Below are 20,589 nucleotides of genomic sequence, written 5' to 3'. Positions count from 1 at the left end.
TTGGCAAAAGAGTAGCTCAAGAATTGGCGGTGGGTGATGATGACTAGTTGCCTTCCCTCTAGCCCTACACTGCTAAATTAGGGACGGCTAGCGTAGATAGCCCTCGTGTAGCTTTGCGCGAAATTAAAAAACCTAAACCAACCTGTCGTTTTCTGTATCATCTTAACTGAACGGTTTTCCGTTCAGATAAGTTAGAACATTCTGGACAAACGGCATGGGATTGCTGTTTTTATAAATCGCTTAAAACAACAATTTTATGATCGTTTAATAAGTAAACATAATATAAGACAAATACAATAAATACATAATTTAGCTTCAAATAGGAGTTTCCATGAAATATTTCGAGTATAATTTTCAGACGTCAGTTAAACTGCGCATGTGTAAAGCAAGTAAACTCCCTCTCTGTAACAAATTTATATCATTCAATATATATATAATTTGATTCAGAAATATGTGCGAAGAGTTTATAAAATAGAGAAGAAAACAACATCAATATTCTTTCAGATTATAATATCTTTGACGACAACCGGATGGTTCAGGTGCCTTAGTTTCTAAAATAGTTGAGTGTAAAGCGGATAATGAGTTGTTGTAAATGTCACACCAATAAACACAATAAAATTAATCTATATTCTAAACATAATTTTGCAAAACAGCAAAGTAACATATTGCGCTACTTTTATAAATCTTTCATCAAATATGTCACATCAATAAACACAATAAAACTACTCTATATTGTAAACATCACTTTGCAAAAAAAATAATATATTGCGTTACTTTTTATGAAATTTCATTAAATATGTCACATAAATAAACACAATAAAACTAATCTATACTGCAAGCATCATTGTGCAAAGAGAGCAAATTAATGTATTGCGTTACTTTTATCAATTTTTCCAAAAAAGAAAAATAATATATTGGGTTAATTTTATAGATTTTTTTCAAATATGTCACATCAATAAACACAATAAAACTAATCTATATTTTAAGCATCATTTTGCAAAAAAGAAAAATAATATATTAAGTTACTTTTATGAAGTTTTTAACATATAAGTCGCATCAACAAACACAATAAACTAATCTATACTGTAAGCATCATTGTGCAAAGAGAGCAAATTAATGTATTGCGTTACTTTTATAAATTTTTCCAAAAAAGAAAAATAATCCATTGTATTACTTTTATAAATTTTTCATCCAATATGTCGCATCAATAAATACAATAAAACTAATGTGTATTGTGAACATTATTTTGCAAAAAAGAAAAATTATCTGTTAAGTTACTTTTATGAAGTTTCATCAAATATGTCACATCAATAAACACAATAAAACTAATCTATATTGTAAACATAATTTTGCAAAAAAAAGCAAAATAGTATATTACGTTACTTTTATGAATTTTTCATCAATATTTAATCTTTAGTACATCAATAAGTTTTCGAGAATTCATTTTATGTTGCTCCTTAGTGGCTCAGCAGTATGTCTGCGGACTTACAACCCTAAAAACTTGGTTTCGATACCCGTGGTGGGCAGAGCACATATATCCCCTTGTGTAGCTTCGTGCTTAATTCAAAACAACAACCTTTTCTGTTATAGCAACTGTATAAAATAAACTTCTAAGCGTTACGGTGTAAAGGATACGTTGAAGCTTCCTCTGTTTCACTTTTGAAATTTTCTGTAAGGAAATAGCCCCACTGATACGTTAAATACAAAAGTTGGTTGAATATAATTTCTTCTACATCAATCCACATTGTTCTAAAGTGGTCAGTTTGTAGTGTTCTTTGCTCATACTCTTCATGAACAGGTATTATTTTCAAAAGCCGCTTACAATAATAAAAAACCTCGTTAGTTTATCGATATATTTAATAAAGATTTATTTAATCATTTTCCAAAATCATATATATATATATAAATCTTCTGGTGATTATTCTAACTGTTTTTGAGTCATGAACGATATCGAATTTGTAAAACTCCAGATGTGTTGAACATAATTCTGCAGACTAATAATATCTTATCTCATTGGAAATCATTAGAAAAAATAACAACATATTTTCAACTCCAGCGATTCTGTTGGGGCGTAAGACGCGCAGTTATGGCTCGTCACGGTCCAGGACAACTGTGACCAACTCAAAGTAACAGTCATCAACTACACAGGCGCCAAATAACTACTGTATTTTCACGCAAATAATACGCGGACTATACCTTAAATTAACTTTCAAAAATGCCAACTGCGGGATGTAAGCATTTAAGGGTAATTTCTTTTCTTCTTCTTGTTGAAACAGAAATCACCAACTTTCCATTCCGAATATTCGTTTATGTTGTGGTTCTTCAACACGTGGAGTGAGTAGCTACAAATGTTTACATAATTTGTTGGAAGGTTAAGACATGAACTGTTTGAACTCTATAGACGATTACAGATAAAAACTTTTTTTTTTTATTTCTGGTTCTATAAATTTCTAACTCACCAACAATTCAAATGCATGTGTTGACTCGTTCCATGTTTATGTTCTTTGCTATCTTACACGTTCGGCTCATGTACTTTCGAAATAATATTGTCCCCTCTCTCCAACATTTCTTCGGAAAGAAGTTGGAAATATACGTATAAAATATAACCAGCTGTCTTATCAGTAAACATGTATATACATGTATATTATATTATACAATTTCTGGTTTTATTACAGCTCATAAACGTTTTTTTTTCTTCTTTTAACTCTGTAAATCTATGTGCCGTGGTTTTAATAAATCCCACAAATTATAGTTATGTGATTATAAAGGAAGTTTCTAAATTAATTAATCGTTTGACTATGGAGAAAAAAGAAGCGATCTTGAGTTGTTTTTTGTTGTTGTCGTTTCTCTCTATTTCTAATGAATATTTTCACAATAACGTTTAGAAGCGAAGCGATATAAAAGCCCGTCGTGTTTATTTGCCAACTCCCTGGTGGCTCAGCGGGAAGCCATTGAGCTTACAATGCTTTCTTATACCCGTGGTGAGCAAAGCACAGATAACTCATTGTGCACCTTTGTGCTCTGCAGCAGACAATCAAACATATTCGTTAGTTTTGAATCTAAGCTTTAGCAAGTCCTTTCAAGGAGGGGTTGTTCCATTTCGCTGGCGCCATTATTATTAATAATGTAGTTTATTTCATTAACGTAGAACTTTGGCAAGTTTCTATAGATGAAAAAAAGGTTATGGTATATTTGTGGTCTGCATGACCACTAATTATTCTTTAAGTTTATGCTTACGATTCAGTTCAGTAAAGGCACCCAAAAAAAAAAAAACATTTCATCATTCTTCTTGTAGTAGAATGTCTAACGAGGATGGATGACCATCCTTAAAAATAATTTGTTATTGGAACTTGTAATTTCACACAGTCCCAGTTACACCTTTTCTTAATTTGGGGTGGGTGAGAAGTATTATCAAGTGAGAAAAACTGATATTAATCTAAAATTAGTAGATTAATGGGGGGTATAATTTAGAGGGTTTTGTTTGTTTGTTTGGAATTAAACACAAAACTGCACAATAGGCTATTTGAGCTATGCCCACCACGGGTATCAAAACTCGGTTTCTAGAATTGTGAGTATGCAGACATACTGCTGTGCCACTCGGGAGCTATCATACTTGGAAGGCAAAGACATTTCAGGGAGTCCGGCCTTCTACCCTCCCTTCCTTAGCGCTGACCTCGGTTTCAGATGTTGTTGTTTTTTTTTGTGTTTTTTTACATTCCTGTTTGTATAATATTTTCAACTCTGTTTAATAAATAACATAAACAAAACGTTTCATAGTTTTGCCTTTCTCTTCTGTTTGACGCCAGGTGGAACATTTAGAACCACGCCATTTCAGGAAAACTAGCTGACAGAAAAAAAAACGAAATCAAAAACTGTTACATTTTAGTGGAATTTTAGACGTAAAAGACATCGTGAAACCAGAACATCTCAGAATATACACCGAAAGGACACCTTATAAAGACTTGTTTGTTTAAGCGCAAAGCTAAGTCTTGGATTACCTACGCTGAGCCCACTTTAGTGATCGAACACCGAAAATTGGTTTATTAGCCCTCAAGGTTATTACGGCTATTGGATCGTCCCAGTTTAGGATTTCAGGATGATAAGATATTTAGAATATTTAAGTCTTACTTTCGCATTTAAATATAGCGTTGCAGGTTTTGGTTTTTTCATTGGTACACGATATAAAACGTAACAGAAAAAATTCAAGTTACCCAAACTGAGCTAAAAAATTGTTTTTTAGTTCATTTCGAGATAACTTTCAGATAACAACAAAAGGTAGAGCCACAAGTGCATTCCTTCAACTATCCCATGGCAATAAATAAAATGTCTTCTCACTGTAATCCACGGAAAAGAAGCATCAGAAAGCTTTGATGATTGGTTAGTTTAATGACAGCTTTTAAAAAAAATCACAATTTCTTCTGTAATTTCTTTCACGAATATAATAAAATATTTAGTGATTGTAATGTCTATATTTATGAATATTAATATTGTTATATCCCAGGAATTATCTTGCTATTTATCATGGAAATTAAAATGTAACGAAACAATTCTTGATGACGAGAAACCAACTTGAAATAAATATGTATCTCAGAACTTTGTTCTCTCCTTATCAATAAAAGTTTTAATACCCATACCAGCCGTTCTGAGATACATTAATATAACAATTTTCTGTTTGTATAATGGGAAAAGTCCAAACATTTATAATCCTGGTTGGGTGGTACACTGTGCTATGCTTTTTTAAACTTAAATATTAATTTTAACCCTATTCTGTGCATTACATGCGATTCATTTAATATAATTCTAAAGCGTTTGAGTAGCTACGTTTATTTGTAACGTGGCTAATACTCATGAACATAGCAGTGGTTGTTTTGGTTCAACATATGAGATCAAAACAGCTTCCTGTAAGCAACACATGTGACGCTCAAATAGTATGTGAATGATGCAAAGCAAGGGTGGATTGGCTTATAGTGGACAGGTGCATTTGACGCACGTGAAAAATTATTGAACCACTGTTAGTGATATTACACAGGTTGGTGCTTCAATGCCAATTAGCACCCAGTGATAGGTTACCTTACTTTCACTCAAAAGAAAATGCAAACCTATGATAAACAACAATTTTTCTTATTAACTCTTCATATTTTCACTACCCGTCACACTTATTTTCCAAACAATGAATAATGTGTAAGTAGTCAAACAAACGTATCCGTAAGAACCAATATATGATCGAAAACATGAAAAGGTTGGTCAGGAGGCGATTTTACTTCATATGACGAGTGCGTAGTTTAATTACTGAGGTTTGATAATTCAGAAAAGTATTTGAGCTATACAGAATGTGAGTTAGTCAATAAACGTGTTCGATTCTTGATTTGGTGATACTGTTACAGTGGTTGATTAGTTATTCAGTTAGCAAGTTTATTAGAAAGTTTTATGCTAGATCGCTTTGTGAATATGATTGTCTTCTTGATAACATGTGTACGACAACCTTTTAGGATTTTATTCGAACAAATAAACCATAGTGATACAAGTAATGTTGATATACGCTGTCTACAATAAATCTGTATCTTGTAAGTCATAATTCAAAGCAGTGCAGATAATCGTTTACGAGAACTACGCAAATGTTTACAACTATATAAAACGAGTTTTATTGCTATATTAAAATGATAACGAAAAATCACATTTTATGCTCTATCAAAACACAGTTAATAAAGATAAAATGTCAAATGCAACAAAAAGTGTGCATTTTGTAAAATGATTTTTTATATGATCAGTTTGTCTCCCACCACAGGTATCACAACCCAATTCTTTAGCCTTATAAGCCCTTGTATTGACTACTGAGTCACTGGGAGAGGCTTTATGCTCAAACACTGTACGTTTATTTGCTTTATCAAAATGGACTTTCAATTAGAAATACGAAAACACTGTCCTCCTCCATCTGACAAAGGTAAGTCTACGTTATTATGATGCTACGATCCGGGGCTCAGTCCCCCTCGGTGGATACAAATAATAGCTTAAAGTGACTCTGCTTTAAAACAAATAAATAAAAAAAATGCCAATCTCGCCTTTTTGTAATTCCTCAGTAGCTCAGCGTCTGTGGACCTATAACGTTAAACATCTGGTATCGATGTTTATGGTTGGCACAGCACAAACAACTCATTGTATAGGTTTGTGATTAACTACAAACGAAATAAAAAACACTTGTGTAACTAACTACATGATATCAGCTCCAAAACTCGAGGCACTTGTAATAGTTTACCTGATAGAACCAAGTGACTGAAATGGTACAGATGAAGCTACGCATGGTAGGTCGCTGTTTCTGTCAATTCCCAAGCCTCAACAATGTTATAAACATTAATTAACGTTGAATTTGTGTAATTATCTTTATAAACTTATATATTCTACGGTCAAACTGATCTCGTATCAATGTCGCAGTTCCAAACGCATATTCTAATGCCAATTTTAAACTGTGCATGCGACAGTGAATAAGGACTGCCTGTAGACAGAACTTAAACGTCCTTACTTACAGATTATTAAATGTTGTGGACTTGTTGCTGGTTACTTCTTAGTCCTTATCCAAAAAGACTTTTGTGAATAGATCAGACCTGGTGCGGATGTGCGTATTTAACTTTGAAAGACTATATCCATTGATATTGGTAGTTTCGTTGTACCCTATGCATTCCTCTTATATCTCCATCTTTGCAGCATCGAATACAAAAACAAACACGTTCGTTCCGACTGAAATCAACTGTTTTATTGACCATCGTGAAGCGAGCTTCACTCCATTAGTTGCGTTTCTTAACTATTTATTGCAGTAATAAAAGCACGAAGCTGTGGAAGCTAAATCAGAAAAAAAAAACAGATACATGATGGCTATCAAATGACCGGTCCATTCCGTATTTTGTTTTCCTTTGGAGATTAATTCATATTCAGAGTTCTGGTGTTGTCACAACACTCCCACTTCTCAGATCTTTCGGCTTTAAATGACCACATATGACCTTAAATGACTAAAAGCAAAGATGCGTGGTTGGTGGGAAAGTAGAGGAACCGTTTCGAATGAGACGGATTCAGACGTTGCGGAAATAGACTATTTCCTTTGATTCCGGTCTTTGTAAACCTATAACAACACTTGTTTAGTTGGAATTTACCTCAAGAGCAACAGTATTACGATGATTTGCATTGAATTTGAAAAATAAACGTAAACGATTCCCTTCGTGTTTCAACATACTTTCATCAGTGTTCCAGACTGTTTTAATTTTCTATTATTGACTTAGGTTTATAGCCTATACATCTTTTTAAAATGGTGATTTAATATTAATGACTCTAACTGAAGCGAACATTGAGTTACACAATGGGATATCAGTGCTATGTCCACCGTGTGTATCGAAACCCGATTTTGTAGCATTTCAGCCCTCAATCTTAGTATTGAACCACCAGTAAACAAAGCTGCACAATGAATTTTCTATACTGTACCATCTCCGGGTATCAAAACCCGATTTTTAGTATTATAAGACCTCAGATTTACTGTTGAGCCACTAAGAGGCTAGACAAATGAATCGCCTAACAACATACGCTGTATCCGAAGTTTCCAAAAAAAAAACTGAAGTGTTATTGTGCGCTTAAGAGTGAATACGCACGCGAGTTACTGACTATATTTTTTCGACCAACTGCAAGACTTGACCTCAATTTATCTATATTCATAATATCACCAAAAGTTAAGATTTTATTTTCTGCTCATTGAACTCAATATTCTAAGATCATTTTAGGAAACTCAGTGATTTTTGTTCTCAATACCAAAACATAAGAAACAGTTTTAAATGAAATTTGATGGTGAAGTTCATCATTCCTTATAATTGCTAAAAATCGTTGTTTAATTATTTTTATTTAAATTAATTAAATAAAAAACTCATGTCAGAAATTTTATTCAATTTTTGTTCACAGCGACGTATAAACATAAAGCACATTAAATATTACTTTATTTTTAAAACAGTCACCTTGGACTGTTCGTTGTGTCCACTCAGGAAATCGAATCCCGGATTTTGGATGTCTAACTCCGTTGTCACACCATTCTTACAAACTTAAAGTCCCCCGCTAGTACAGCGGAAGTCTACGGAGTTACAACGCTAAAATCAATGGTTCGATTCCCCTCGATGGACTCAGCAGATAGTCCGATATGACTTTGCAATAAGAAAACACCCACGCAAACATAAAAAACTATACACTGAAACTTAATGTGTAGCATGGTGAAAATATAAAACTAGACACGCTGAAACTTAATGCTAGTGTAAAAGATGCTATACTTGTGTGATCTGTGGAACAGAACGGTTATATTGACACTGAAAATAAACTTTTATTAGCTTAATGCTCAATATACACAGAAACTAAAGGATGTAGAAAGCTGTATTAACAGTTGAATTTTAGTACATAGAATAACGTTTAGCATCCTCAGCATGACTATGATGCTACATGAGAATAGGTGCAATTAAAAAGCAGTCCCCTAGAATATCATTGTATAAACATAGATAAAAGGGGAGAAAATAATTATTTTCACTGTATTTACCAAGCAGTGTTTTACCGAACACGAACCTTTAACATCTTAAAACCACGCACTGTAACAGATAGTATTCAAATTTAAAAACTTAATTCAGTTGGTTCGTGTCGCGTGCTACAGTTTTCCTTTAATTATTTCTGCAAACTTCACTTTGGCCAAGTCTCTGTTGACGGATCTTTTTAAGCTCGTTTCTAACTTCTCAATCAAACGGCCCTTAAAAGCATTAAATATACTATGACCAAACGAAGACATAAGTTTGTTCAAAAATGAGCCGAATGGGCCACCCCCGAGCAAATTATTAAAATTGACACTAATAGCGCGGAAATCGATGTCTAAGTCGACATTATCTAACTGAATTATACCGTCAGGTGTCAGGATCAGTACAGCAGCGCCATATATTTTAGCATTAGTAGCTGTGACTTGAAATTTGCCGTTACCATTAAGCGGGAAAAGTTTAGCCACTATGCCTTGTAAGAAGTACGTTCCAGTAACGGATAAATTTGGAATCAACAGCCCCAGTTCAAGCTTTAGGTTTTGGATATCTGCTTGGATGGTAGTTATTTGAATTTGTGATAAACCGTTGATACGAAGATTTTTCAAATTAGCTCGAATCCTCGTCCCATGATTGTTCTTGTTTATGTCTTTGTTGGGGAGCTTCAAGGGATCCAGGACTGGGAGGTGTAGCACATCACTTCCAGTTCTCATTAAAACACGGAAATTACCAATTAGTTTCTTCATGTAATCGCTGAAAGCCTGGTTGGACTTCACTGTTCGAAGCACCATCTCCCGGCGCTCGTGTAATGCTCGCGTAACCACATTTTCACCTAGGTGTCAAAAACATTTTACGTTAACACAAATCAAGTTTTTTCACACATTACGAATTGGCTGTGCCATTTTACTTACCCATAAATATAGCTTTGTTATATAGTTATAGTTTAATTTTCAAGACGAAGTTAAAGGATGTTCAACAGTTATGTTAACTGCAATACCTGAAAGAAAATACCAAATTGGCCAGATCAAAAGAAAATATTTTTTGATTAGTAACAAAAAGGCTGTAAAATCATAGTCGCTTTATAATCACAGTCGACTATAGGACCATTCCCCATACCCTAGCCTGTCACATTTCTGAATGCCCACATAATATCCGTCTACGCATACGCACTAGTTAGTTCATGGTCATCGCTAACTCTTGCAACTAATCCATCTGCAGGTTATTCATTTCTAGTATTGATTTTATTGGTGAATTACTGCTTTGACTGTGATCGTTTTAAATATTATAATAATTACTGTTTGCGAGTCTCATTGTAGTGATCAACCCTTTCACAAGAATGAGTTACCACACTGAAAGTGAGGGTTATGATGTAAATCTTAAAATTATGGAGGTGTGTGAGGGAAAAACCAATTATACTTCTGCTAGAAAAGTTTTGTAACCGTTTGTTTGTTTGTGTAGAATTAAGCACAAAGCTATGCAATGGGCTATTTGTGCTACGCCCATAACAGGTATCGAAACCAAGTCTTTAGCAGTGTGAGTCCGCGGTCATACCGCTGTGCTACTAAGGGGCTGTTGTAACTAAAAGTAATGTAAAGCCTTGACGGAAACATAGGACTAGACTCCTTAATGCATATGGCCCGGCACAGCCAGGTGGTTAAGGCACTGGAATTGTAATGTGAAGGTGGGGACGTTAAAATGTGACGGTCAATCCCACTATTCGTTGGTAAAAGAGTAGCCCAAGAGTTGGCGGTGGATGGTGATGACTAGATGCCCTCCCTCTAGTTTTACGCTGCTAAATTAGGAACAGCTAGCGCAGATAATCCTCGTGTAGCTTTGCACGAATTTCAAAACAAACAATAATGCATATTCTACAAGAAAAGAGTTTCGTGGACCTAAAAAAAGGACTTTATGACACTCATTAGTTTATCTTTGTTACGGTTCCTGAAAGTGGTGATCGTTTTATTTTCGAGATCTTTCTATAATCGGGCCAATACGGTAATATTTAAAAATGATAAATTTAAAACAATTTTACAGTTTTGTTGTTGTTATTAAGCACAAAGCTACAAAATGGGTTGTCTGCGATGATCCCACCACGTGTACCAAAACTCGATTTTTAGAGTTATACGTTTACATATTTACTGCTGAGTCATTGGTGAACTTTTCAAGGAACAAAACCAAAATCAAAAGTGAAACGCACAACGAACAAACAAACATAAAATAGGCACAAACTAAAATGAAAGAAAGTTATATGTGCCTTTAAAAGAGGTGATGCCAGAGGAATAAAAAAACTCGTAACAATAAAGACATACCGCCTAACTCTGTTTGCTGGTCTCAACATAAAACAAAGAATATTTATGACTAGACATAAATTCTCAATTCCAAAATGTCCAGCACCTAACTAATATTACCATTCACCGTCTACAGCTAACTGTGGAAAGCTAGTAGCTGCTTATGGAATTGAAATGTAAGGATACAGATAATACATGTTATTCTAGCCAGATTCCCGGGGTGATAAATGTGTTACAAGTTGTCAATTTAGCTCCTTAATGGTCATTTACCCCCATGAATAATGTAATATAACCTGAGATGAATGTGTGTGTGGTTTTCTTATAGCAAAGCCTTGTGGCTATCTGATGAGTCCACCGAGGGGAACTGAACCCCTGATTTTAGCGTTGTAAATCCGTAAACATGCCGTTGTACCAGCGGAAGACCCTAAGATGAATTTATATAAATATAATAATACTGTATGTTGTATGTTCATGTAACTACTTCGTAGGGTGTGGATGGATCTCCATCAAAATTGGTATGGAGGTTCATTAGATCCATGCTGGGGTACATACATTTTCAGTTTTGCTGATTTTATTGGTATATTATGCCACCACTTCACTACTGCAGATGGATATTCTCCGAATTTGATGTGGAGGTTCAATGGCTGCGTAAGTCTTAGAGATACACACAAATTTTCAGTTTTGTTTTTGCGATTTTCATGGATGTTTTTTAACACTACCTTCATATTCTTTTGACGGATCTTCGTGAAATTCGGCATGGAGGTTTGTTGGGTCCATGCAAAGACAAATGCAAAATTTTGGTTTCACATTTTATGTCTTACTACTTTTACGGGCGTTTTCGCGTTTTTTACCATTACCGCGCCCTTTGTTGATTTTGGCACAAAGATTGTTTGAGTCCATGCGGAGATACCCACACAGTTGCTGTTACACATTTTGTGTCTTGCAGTGTTTATGGATGATGTTTTCTACAATTACATATAAGGGAAGCAATTTTATACCCTACGCTGACCTTTTATTAATCACGAATTTACATAACTTACGTCCAAGGAACGGGTACTCCAGCTAATATATATTCAAATTAAATCCACAGTTTTTGGAACTTCAACATAAACTCCAATGATACTTTTGGGCACTTCTAATTCAGACAGTGTCTCGGAGCAAAATATTCGTTCCAGTAACCCCTCCGTGGGTGTGCACCAGGGCTTATGAAGTTAAAAATCTGATGTGGGCAGAGCACAAACAACTTGCTGTGTAGCTTTGTGATTAACAACAAACAAGCAAATGTCCCATCAAGTGGCTTATGTGATGAAACCTGATCCAATGTTTCCTGCAGGATGTTGAAAAAACAGTTTAGCTCGAATTGACCCTTAGCAATGATGACCTTCGTAATGCTATTAATTACATAGTCTTTAACATGGCTTCATTTTGTGTAATTTTATATCTCATTCCTAACATTTGTGTATGTGAGTGTGTGAAATTTTTATCTTTTTGTTAGGGGTTGTTGATTTTAGTTTCTTATTTAAAAATTTGGGATATTTGTGCGTCAGAATATATTCACTTTTCTTTATAATATTCACCATGGGTTCCAGTTTAGTCTTGTAGTTCAAATAAATCTGTTTTTTTCGTTCTTATTATAATTTCTTCTTATTTTATTATATTTCTTTCACTATGTTTAAAAAGGTTTCTCTGACTTTTACGTGCTCATTTTTAATTAAATTTGGCCCGGCATGGCCAGGTGGTTAAGGCACTCGACTCGTAATCTGAGGGCTGCAGGTTCGAATCCCCGTCACACCAAACAGCCTTTCAGCCGTGGGGGCGTTATAATGTTACGGTCAATCCCACTATTCGTTGGTAAAAGAGTAGCCCAAGAGTTGGCGGTAAGTGGTAATGACTAGCTGCTTTTCCTCTAGTCTTACACTGTTCAATTAGGGACGGCTAGCGCAGATAGCTCTCGAGTAGCTTTGCGCGAAATTCAAACCAAACCAAATAAACCAAGGTTAGAGGATAACAAAACTAACGATGACAAGTCCTCTTCCTCAGCTGAAGAGCTCCAGCTGTTTTTTATTAGGGTTAACACACTAAAAGTACGTTCCCTCTCAAAAGTTAATACAGGTAGATAATAAAAGTGCTTAGTATTTTGCAGGCCTGTGGCTAAACATTCTACTGTCCATATTAATCAACTCCGTTGAGCAGTAGAATTTTAATCTAATTTTCTCAAATGGTAAATTCCTAGTCTTACTTAGATGCCAAATTTCGTAAACTACAAAATTTACTTTGTGCGAGGTCTTTGGGATAACATTTTGAAAGTTCTTTGGGTTGTGAGAAAACGTTTTCATCATTGGTGCCTAGTGCTCAGTGAGTGAAATCATGCTATTTACCATCTCAACTATTGCATATTTCCGTGATATGACTCCAGTAAGAAAGTTTAAATCTACATTAAAACAATTACCTTTAAAACATTTTTTTCCCACTTTCATGCTCATATGCTGTATTGACCCTAAGACTTATTTGTCCTGGAATTATTGCTCAAACCATAAGCTAGAAACAAAATTCTTTGCCCCTTCAATAATCGATTGCTGATTTTGTCGAGTACTCTGCAGATACAGTAAAAGTGACTTCATCAGTCTAGTTTCCAAATTCTTGTCAAAAGTAATGCCAGGTCGAGTACCTACATCGTTGTAGCGCTTTGAGGCCAGTGAAAGGATAGTTTTGAAAGTAAAATATTCTTTCAACAGATTAACTCCAAAGTTAAATATAGTTTTTGAAGCGGACCCTCACCTGAAACAGTGAAGTCAAATATTATCATGTTTAAGCCAATAGACGTGTGCTTTGTAACTTTCGTGGTGAATGACACTTTGTGTCAGTAGCGAGTTTTCTTACAGCAAAACCACATCGGGTTATCTGCTGAGCCCACCGAGGGGAATCGAAGCCCTGATTTTAGCGTTGTAAATCCGTAGACTTACCGTTGTACAACGGGGGGCATGTCAGTATTAAATTTACATCCGTGGTTCGATTCTTCGCTGTGGACAGAATGCAGATAAGTCATTGTTAGCTTTGTATTAAGAAAACAAACGAACTGGTGATAATTTGAAAGATTACGTCGTTTTCTTTCTCGGCAGCTCAGCGGTTAGTCTAACGGCTTGTAATACTAGCAAAGCTGGTCAATTGTTTCACAATAAACAAACAAATATATCCTGGTGAGTATTTTTTAGTTGATTTTGGAAGTTCATTTTTATTTTGTTGAAAGTTTTTATTATTGTTTAACCTAAAGATCTAAAGTACTAGTTAATAGAGAAAAGTGACCGTTATGTTTTTGTTTGTTTGGAATTTCACACAAACCGACTCGAGGACTATCTTGGCGACTATGGTAGTCTGTAACGACAACTTCAAGTAATAAAAATGAGTACTTAATACAGCGCATATTTATTTAATAGGAATTCAACTTCAAACGCTTTTTGGAAATTTGACATTTGTATTAGTTTCGGTACCTTCCTCGGAGCTTTATTTAATAAAGAAATTGATATTCGTTCCACAGTATTTCACGGAATCTCTAAGAAATATGCAAAGGAACCAATATGTTGTTATTGTGAAACCAGACAAAGCAAATCATTTGTCATTTGGATAAAACAGCTTATGGGAACTAGTAAATTTATTGTTTGTTTCGAATTTCGCACAAAGCTACACCAGGGCTATCTGCGCTAGTCATCCCTAATTTAGCAGTGTAAGGCTAGAAGGAACACAGCTAGTCATCATCACCCACCGCCAACTCTTGGGCTACTCTTTTACCAACGAATAGTGGGATTAACCGTCACATTATAATGCCCCCACGGCTGAAAGAGCGAGCATGTTTGGTGTGACGGTGATTCGAACCTGCGACCCTCAGATTACGAGTTTATTTCATCTAGTTTATTTTGTTAACATCAGGGATAAGTGCTTAGAAAGTCATGGAGTAACCTTGCGCGAAATTCTACAAACTCTCGCAATTAAAACTTTATATTTGCATAAAAAACAAACAAGAAGGTACACCCTAGATTTCAGGTTTTATTTTTAACATTATTTTGTTTGTTTATAATTAATCACAAAACTATACAATGGGGTATTTCTGCTTTGCCCACAACGGGTATTGAAACTCAGTTTTTAGCAGTGGGAGTCCGCAAATATACCCCCGTGCCACTGGGAGGAGTTCTTAAGAATGTTTTTTTATTTATTTTGACTTTCGCGCAAAGCTACACGAGGGCTACTACGCTAGCGGTCCCTAATTTAGCAGTGTAAGATTAGAGGGAAAGCAGCTAGTCGTCACCACCCACCCTCAACTCTTGGACTACTCTTTCACCAGCGAATAGTGGGATTTAACGTCACATTATAAAGCCTCAACGGGTGAAATGGCGAGCATGTTTGTTGTGACAGGGATTCGAACCCGCGCCCCTCAGATTATGAGTCGAATGTCTTAACCACCTGGCCATAAAAATGTAGTTTATACAAAGGTAAACAAAAGATATTTTATTTAATTTCCTTCATTATAACTGATTATAACAGAAAATACAATATACTTACGATATAAATTTCTGTGTTTTCTTGGGCAACATAAAGGCAAAAATAAGAGAAGAAAAATTACGAAAATCTTCATGATTGAGTCAGTGCTCCACCAGCCCTCTCTTGGAATGTTTTAAACTCTATAAATAAATAAAAATAAAAACATAACAGACTTTGAAATAATTGTTTTCATGGAAGTTTAACCACAATAAAAACAAATAACTAAACCTAATAAATTGAAAAACAGTAATGCCACTCAAATAGAAGCTGAGAAGCTATTTCGTACATGTTTCTTTTTTAAAATAAGTCATTAAATATATTACATACATCAGATATATTTTTGTGATAAACCCTAAACACTTATCTTAAAGTTGTTAATCAGTAGCTGGCGCGAGCAAAAAAAGGCAGTATTTCTGAAAGTGGTTAAACTTTATTTAATTTGAAATAACTTTAAAATATGACAGAGCTCCTTGAATCGAAAATAATTGTAATTTTCGGCTTTACGTTTCTTTTTACAACTAAAAAAAAACATTCATTTATTAATACACGTATATCAAGGCTTATTTTTTTGTTGTTTTTGAATTTCGCACAAAGCTACTCGAGGGCTATCTGTGCTAGCCGTCCCTAATTTAGCAGTGTAAGACTAGAGGGAAGGCAGCTAGTCATCACCACCCACCGCCAACTCTTGGGCTACTCTCTTACCAACGAATAGTGGGATTGATCGTCACATTATAACGCCCCCACGGCTGAAAGGGCGAGCATGTTTGGCGCGACGGAGATGTGAACCCGCGACCCTCAGATTACGAGTCGCACGCTTTAACACGCTTGGCCATGCCGGGCCAAATTAAGGCTTAAGCCTTACACTTTGAGTGGCCTAGCGCGTTAAGGCGTGCGCTTCGTAATCTGAGGGTCGCGGGTTCGCGCCCGAGTCGCGCCAAATATGCTCACCCTCCCAGCCGTGGGGGCGTTATAATGTGACGGTCAATCCCACGTTTCGTTGGTAAAAGAGTAGCCCAAGAGTTGGCGGTGGGTGGTGATGACTAGCTGCCTTCCCTCTAGTCTTACACTGCTAAATTAGGGACGGCTAGCACAGATAGCCCTCGAGTAGCTTTGTGCGAAATTCCAAAAAAACAATACACTTTGAGTTCATGATTTTTTAAAAAATTAAAATAGAATATTAAATAGCAAAGAGAAGTAACTCAAATAATAATATTTTCATGTGGCACTAAATATGTTAAATTAATAAGATTAAAGTGTCTGTATAAGGGAGAGTAAACAGTCGATAATTAAAGATGCATTCTTAGCAATCTTTTATCTTTTGATTTGCGTTAAGCGCCAGAATTTAGTATTATAAGCCTTCAAGCTTACTGGTACGTCACCGAGAGGGGTAGTTGCTCCTCAACCATAAAAACACAAAAAGATGAGTGAATACTGTAGTATATTTATTTGAGCAGGTTAGGTGACACAGCAGTAAGTCTATGAACTGAAAACCATATTTCGGTACTCCTGGTAGACACAGCATAAATAATCCTTTGTGTAATTTTGTGTTTAAATAGAAGCAGACAAATTATTAAATTTAAAAACAAACAACTATTTTAAAATGACGTTTTAAATGAGCTTTGTTATAAAATAACTGTGTTTTTAAACACTGAATTTAACAAAAATGTCAAGGAATTTTTATAGAAAAAATTATTAGATTATTTTAAAATTAAGTGCTTTTTGTTGTTGTTTTCTTACGCCCTCGTTACATAAATTTACATAATTCCAAAACGTAATCGCTTCTCAGTAAAGAACTTTCGACATCATTACTATGCTAAACAATTGTGTATACTATAATTAATATCTTTTCTAACAGATCTAGAATTCTAGATCTAAATAGCAGATTAATTCGGTCTCTGGAACTGCCGTTAATAAAGGCCCATCTATCACAAGATAAGCTTAGGATCTGTTCCTCAGCTGAAAAAGCAACAAAACAAAACAAACAAACACACCAAATTAATGTTATTAATTTGATTACTTTCTGTGTAAATACGTTCGTAAAAAGCTTTTAATACACATTGTAGTGTTTTAAATATTTTTCAAGTAATTTTGTTAGATATCAGAAGCCGAAATAGCTTAATATCTATACAATAAATATCTATTTTATTTTCACAGTTGTCACTTATAACCGTATTAATTTATTAGATTTTTTACTTTACATACCTTTGTTTAGCCACTGCTCTAAAACAAATTACCTTCAGCGTGTGGTGCACCAGTTTGCAAATAAAGCAAACACATGCGAAGAGATCTTTCCGGTCACGTTTTTCCGGTTCCGCGTTTCCACTTACAAGAAACGAACATCTTTCAAACCAGATCTTCCTGAAGGCCAAGTTGCATTTCCTTTACATACATATATATGTACGAGTATTAATATAAAAAATATATATAAATTTACTGTATACGCTATTCTTTTTCGATTGCTTTAACAGACGACGACAAGTAATTGCTCATCACAAAGTAATATTTTGTAGCTCATAAATCAACTTTTCCACCGGCCTGTTATTAAAGCGAACACGTCAAAAGCCACAATATAGCGTCTAAATTCACAAAATGTTATGTTAAAATTCTACTTTTATCTTATTTTCGAGTAAAACTTTTCGTCTTTAAACTCGTTTATTTTCTTCATCTATTTTTTATTGAAAAATTCTGATGTTCAATCTCATTTTATTTTAGGCCTATAATCAGATGATATTGTTTTAATGCTATCTGTTGTTAACCAAATTATCTTTTATTATTAAATAAACAGAATGCAGTGCAATCAATTTAACAATAGCAACAAATTTTTAATTCAAATTTAAATTCCTCGGTTGACGTAACCGACTTCCACCGATAGGCCTAACTTCGAAAATAAACTACTTCTCAGAGAAATTCCACATTCTTATGTTGTATCTTTATTTTTTTTTCACCAAAATACAAACTCAATATTCATATTACTGTGCTCCACAGTGGTAGATCAGTAAGTTCGCGGACTTATAAAGCTAAAAAGCGAATTTCGATACCCGTGAAGAGTAAATCACAGACTGCCCAATTTGTAGCTTTGTGCTTAAACTACAAACACAGTACTGAACTAACTAGGTGGTAATAACAGAAAACTAAGTAAATCATGAACTAATTATTGAGCAGCTAATTATCAGGCTCATTGTGGGTGGGTTGGTTTGGCGTTTTATAGCGCAAAGCGACTAGGTTATCTGCGCCCAAGCTCATTGTAATAAGCCCCCAACTTTTGGTGTTTAAGCGGCAAATGTGAATGTGTGTAGCGCTAAAAATCGAGTTTCGATACATACAGAACACAAATAGCTCATTGCGTAGTTTTGTGCTAAACAACTAAATAAAAACACTAACAAATCCTTTTGTTTATTTGAACCTAATTCAGTTTTTATTTATGGTTCAAATAATTTTCAAACTTTGAAAAATTTCCAAGAGTTAAGACCACGCACATCGTGTTATTTTAAACTTCCTTTCAGAAAAAAAACAACAATAACTCAAGTATGATCATTTTATACAACTTCAAAGTCATTTATTCTACACACATTAATAACAGTGATGAGCATTTCTAATGTTTGATCATGCAGGTTGAACTTAATCATGAAGAAACTTTTATTGTAATTTCGTTATTCTTTATTTATTGAATAGTGTGTGTTTTAGCATCAGACACGACCAGCCAACTTACACTAACTGGCCACTTTATTGTGACTACAAATAAGTTCGGATCTTTGCCGTGATATTAACCTACTAGATATATCTGTGGACTTACTACACTAAAAAGTGGGTTTGACACCCGTGGTGGGCAGAGCACAGACAACCCATTCTTTAGCTTTGTGCTTAACTTCAAACAGTCAGCCGAGTAGATTGAGCAGGGAAAACGACTGAGGTTAATCTATCTGGGATTATGCTTGTTTCTTTGTTTGTTTTCAGTTTCGCGCAAAGCTACACGAGGGCTATCTGCACTATTCATTAGTGAAAGAATAGCCCAAGAATTGACGATGGGTAGTAATGACTAATTTTTTCCGTCTAGTCTTAGGCTGCGATCCTCAGATTACGAACCCAGCTCCCTAACCACCTGACCATGCCACTGTCATTACTGCAATGAATGCTGTACTGTAATGAGATTCGTTGATTACGTTTGTCAAGGAGGATAGCAGGAACGGTTGACATCTCCTTCGAACAAAATCCAAACAATACAAGATCAGCGGATTTTTGTAAGGATCCATGTCCATTGGAATGAAAGTTGTATCATTATAGAGTAAATATGATTGGGGATAACATTTAGGTACCATCTAAATGTTATCTACTCTTATAAAGGAATGGCGGGATCTAACCTCAACTATGAAAGAATTTCCCCATGCCATTTATCAACCTCTAGTACCTTGTACCATGAGAACATAACAAAAATTGTCAAATATCCTGCTAAGTTGTCTTCATGTTTTCACTCAAATGTCAGTGTAGAAAAAAAAGAAAGAGAGAGAAACTAAACACACCACATTCTTCCAAGCATTAACTGTTCATAATTTACTACCTTAACTACACAGAAGCCACTATTTTCTGTTCAGGTTGTCATTGGATTTGTCATCACATGCCATATGATAATGATTGCAACATCCAACACTTGGTACAGTTTTACACTGTCAGGTTTTAACTATTGATTAAAAGAAACAGTCAACTGGTACATAGTATAATGGCGTTTTTACTTTGCTGTCCAAAAAAATTTCTATTGATTTGTCACCAGTGTTAGGTGGCCATAATTTCACAAACAGCAGATAAATTTCCTTTCGATTGTCACTGTCGACAGATCCTGATAACAGATATCTTTGCTTAACTCATGCCTATTACTTTATAAAGTAAACTACAACAACTCACCCTCAAAATAAACCAGTACAAAGGAACACCTTTATACCTGTATTAATAAATATATCCAACACATAAGCACGCTCTCTACATTCCTACACTCAATTACACAACCGCCTTCAAACATGTGGTTAGCTACCGGTCAGTAACCCTTTCTTTCTTTGTGAACCTGGCAATGACTGAAGAAGGTCGAAACGTTGTTCGGTCCTCTATTAGTGCCTTCTCTACTCATACCAGCCGTTTTTAAATATATAAACTACATCTGTATATCTAAAGTGGTTGAACAACCGATATTTACATAATTTAGTCAGTCTCATTTGTAAATGCCAGTAAATGATGTGTTATGT

General features: G+C 35.0%; 1 protein-coding gene across 1 annotated transcript; it reads right to left on the bottom strand.

The window, feature by feature from the left end:
• Positions 1 to 8,324: 8,324 nt before the first annotated feature.
• On the bottom strand, positions 8,325 to 17,711 carry LOC143239406 (uncharacterized). Its single transcript, XM_076480433.1, has 3 exons — positions 17,561 to 17,711; positions 15,380 to 15,498; positions 8,325 to 9,369 (listed from the first exon to the last, which is right to left on the bottom strand). Exons 2-3 carry the CDS (start codon positions 15,450 to 15,452, stop codon positions 8,660 to 8,662), a joined length of 783 nt encoding a protein of 260 aa, XP_076336548.1. The 5' UTR covers positions 15,453 to 15,498; positions 17,561 to 17,711; the 3' UTR covers positions 8,325 to 8,659.
• Between the last annotated feature and the right edge of the window lie 2,878 nt (positions 17,712 to 20,589).

This window comes from Tachypleus tridentatus, chromosome 13, assembly GCF_004210375.1.
Source record: "Tachypleus tridentatus isolate NWPU-2018 chromosome 13, ASM421037v1, whole genome shotgun sequence".
Classification (NCBI taxonomy): Eukaryota; Metazoa; Arthropoda; class Merostomata; order Xiphosura; family Limulidae; genus Tachypleus; species Tachypleus tridentatus.
The sequence above is the reverse complement of the archived record's forward strand: the minus strand, read 5'-3'. Positions and strand labels throughout refer to the sequence as shown.

What these genes read in the sequence shown, in the direction of transcription:
- LOC143239406 (XM_076480433.1), bottom strand. Translation starts at nt 15,452, where the DNA reads ATGAAGATTTTCGTAATTTTTCTTCTCTTATTTTTGCCTTTATGTTGC. An exon ending in AAAACACAGAAATTTATATC is followed by an intron (nt 9,370 to 15,379) that starts GTAAGTATATTG and finishes TTTGACACCTAG; the next exon opens with GTGAAAATGTGGTTACGCGA.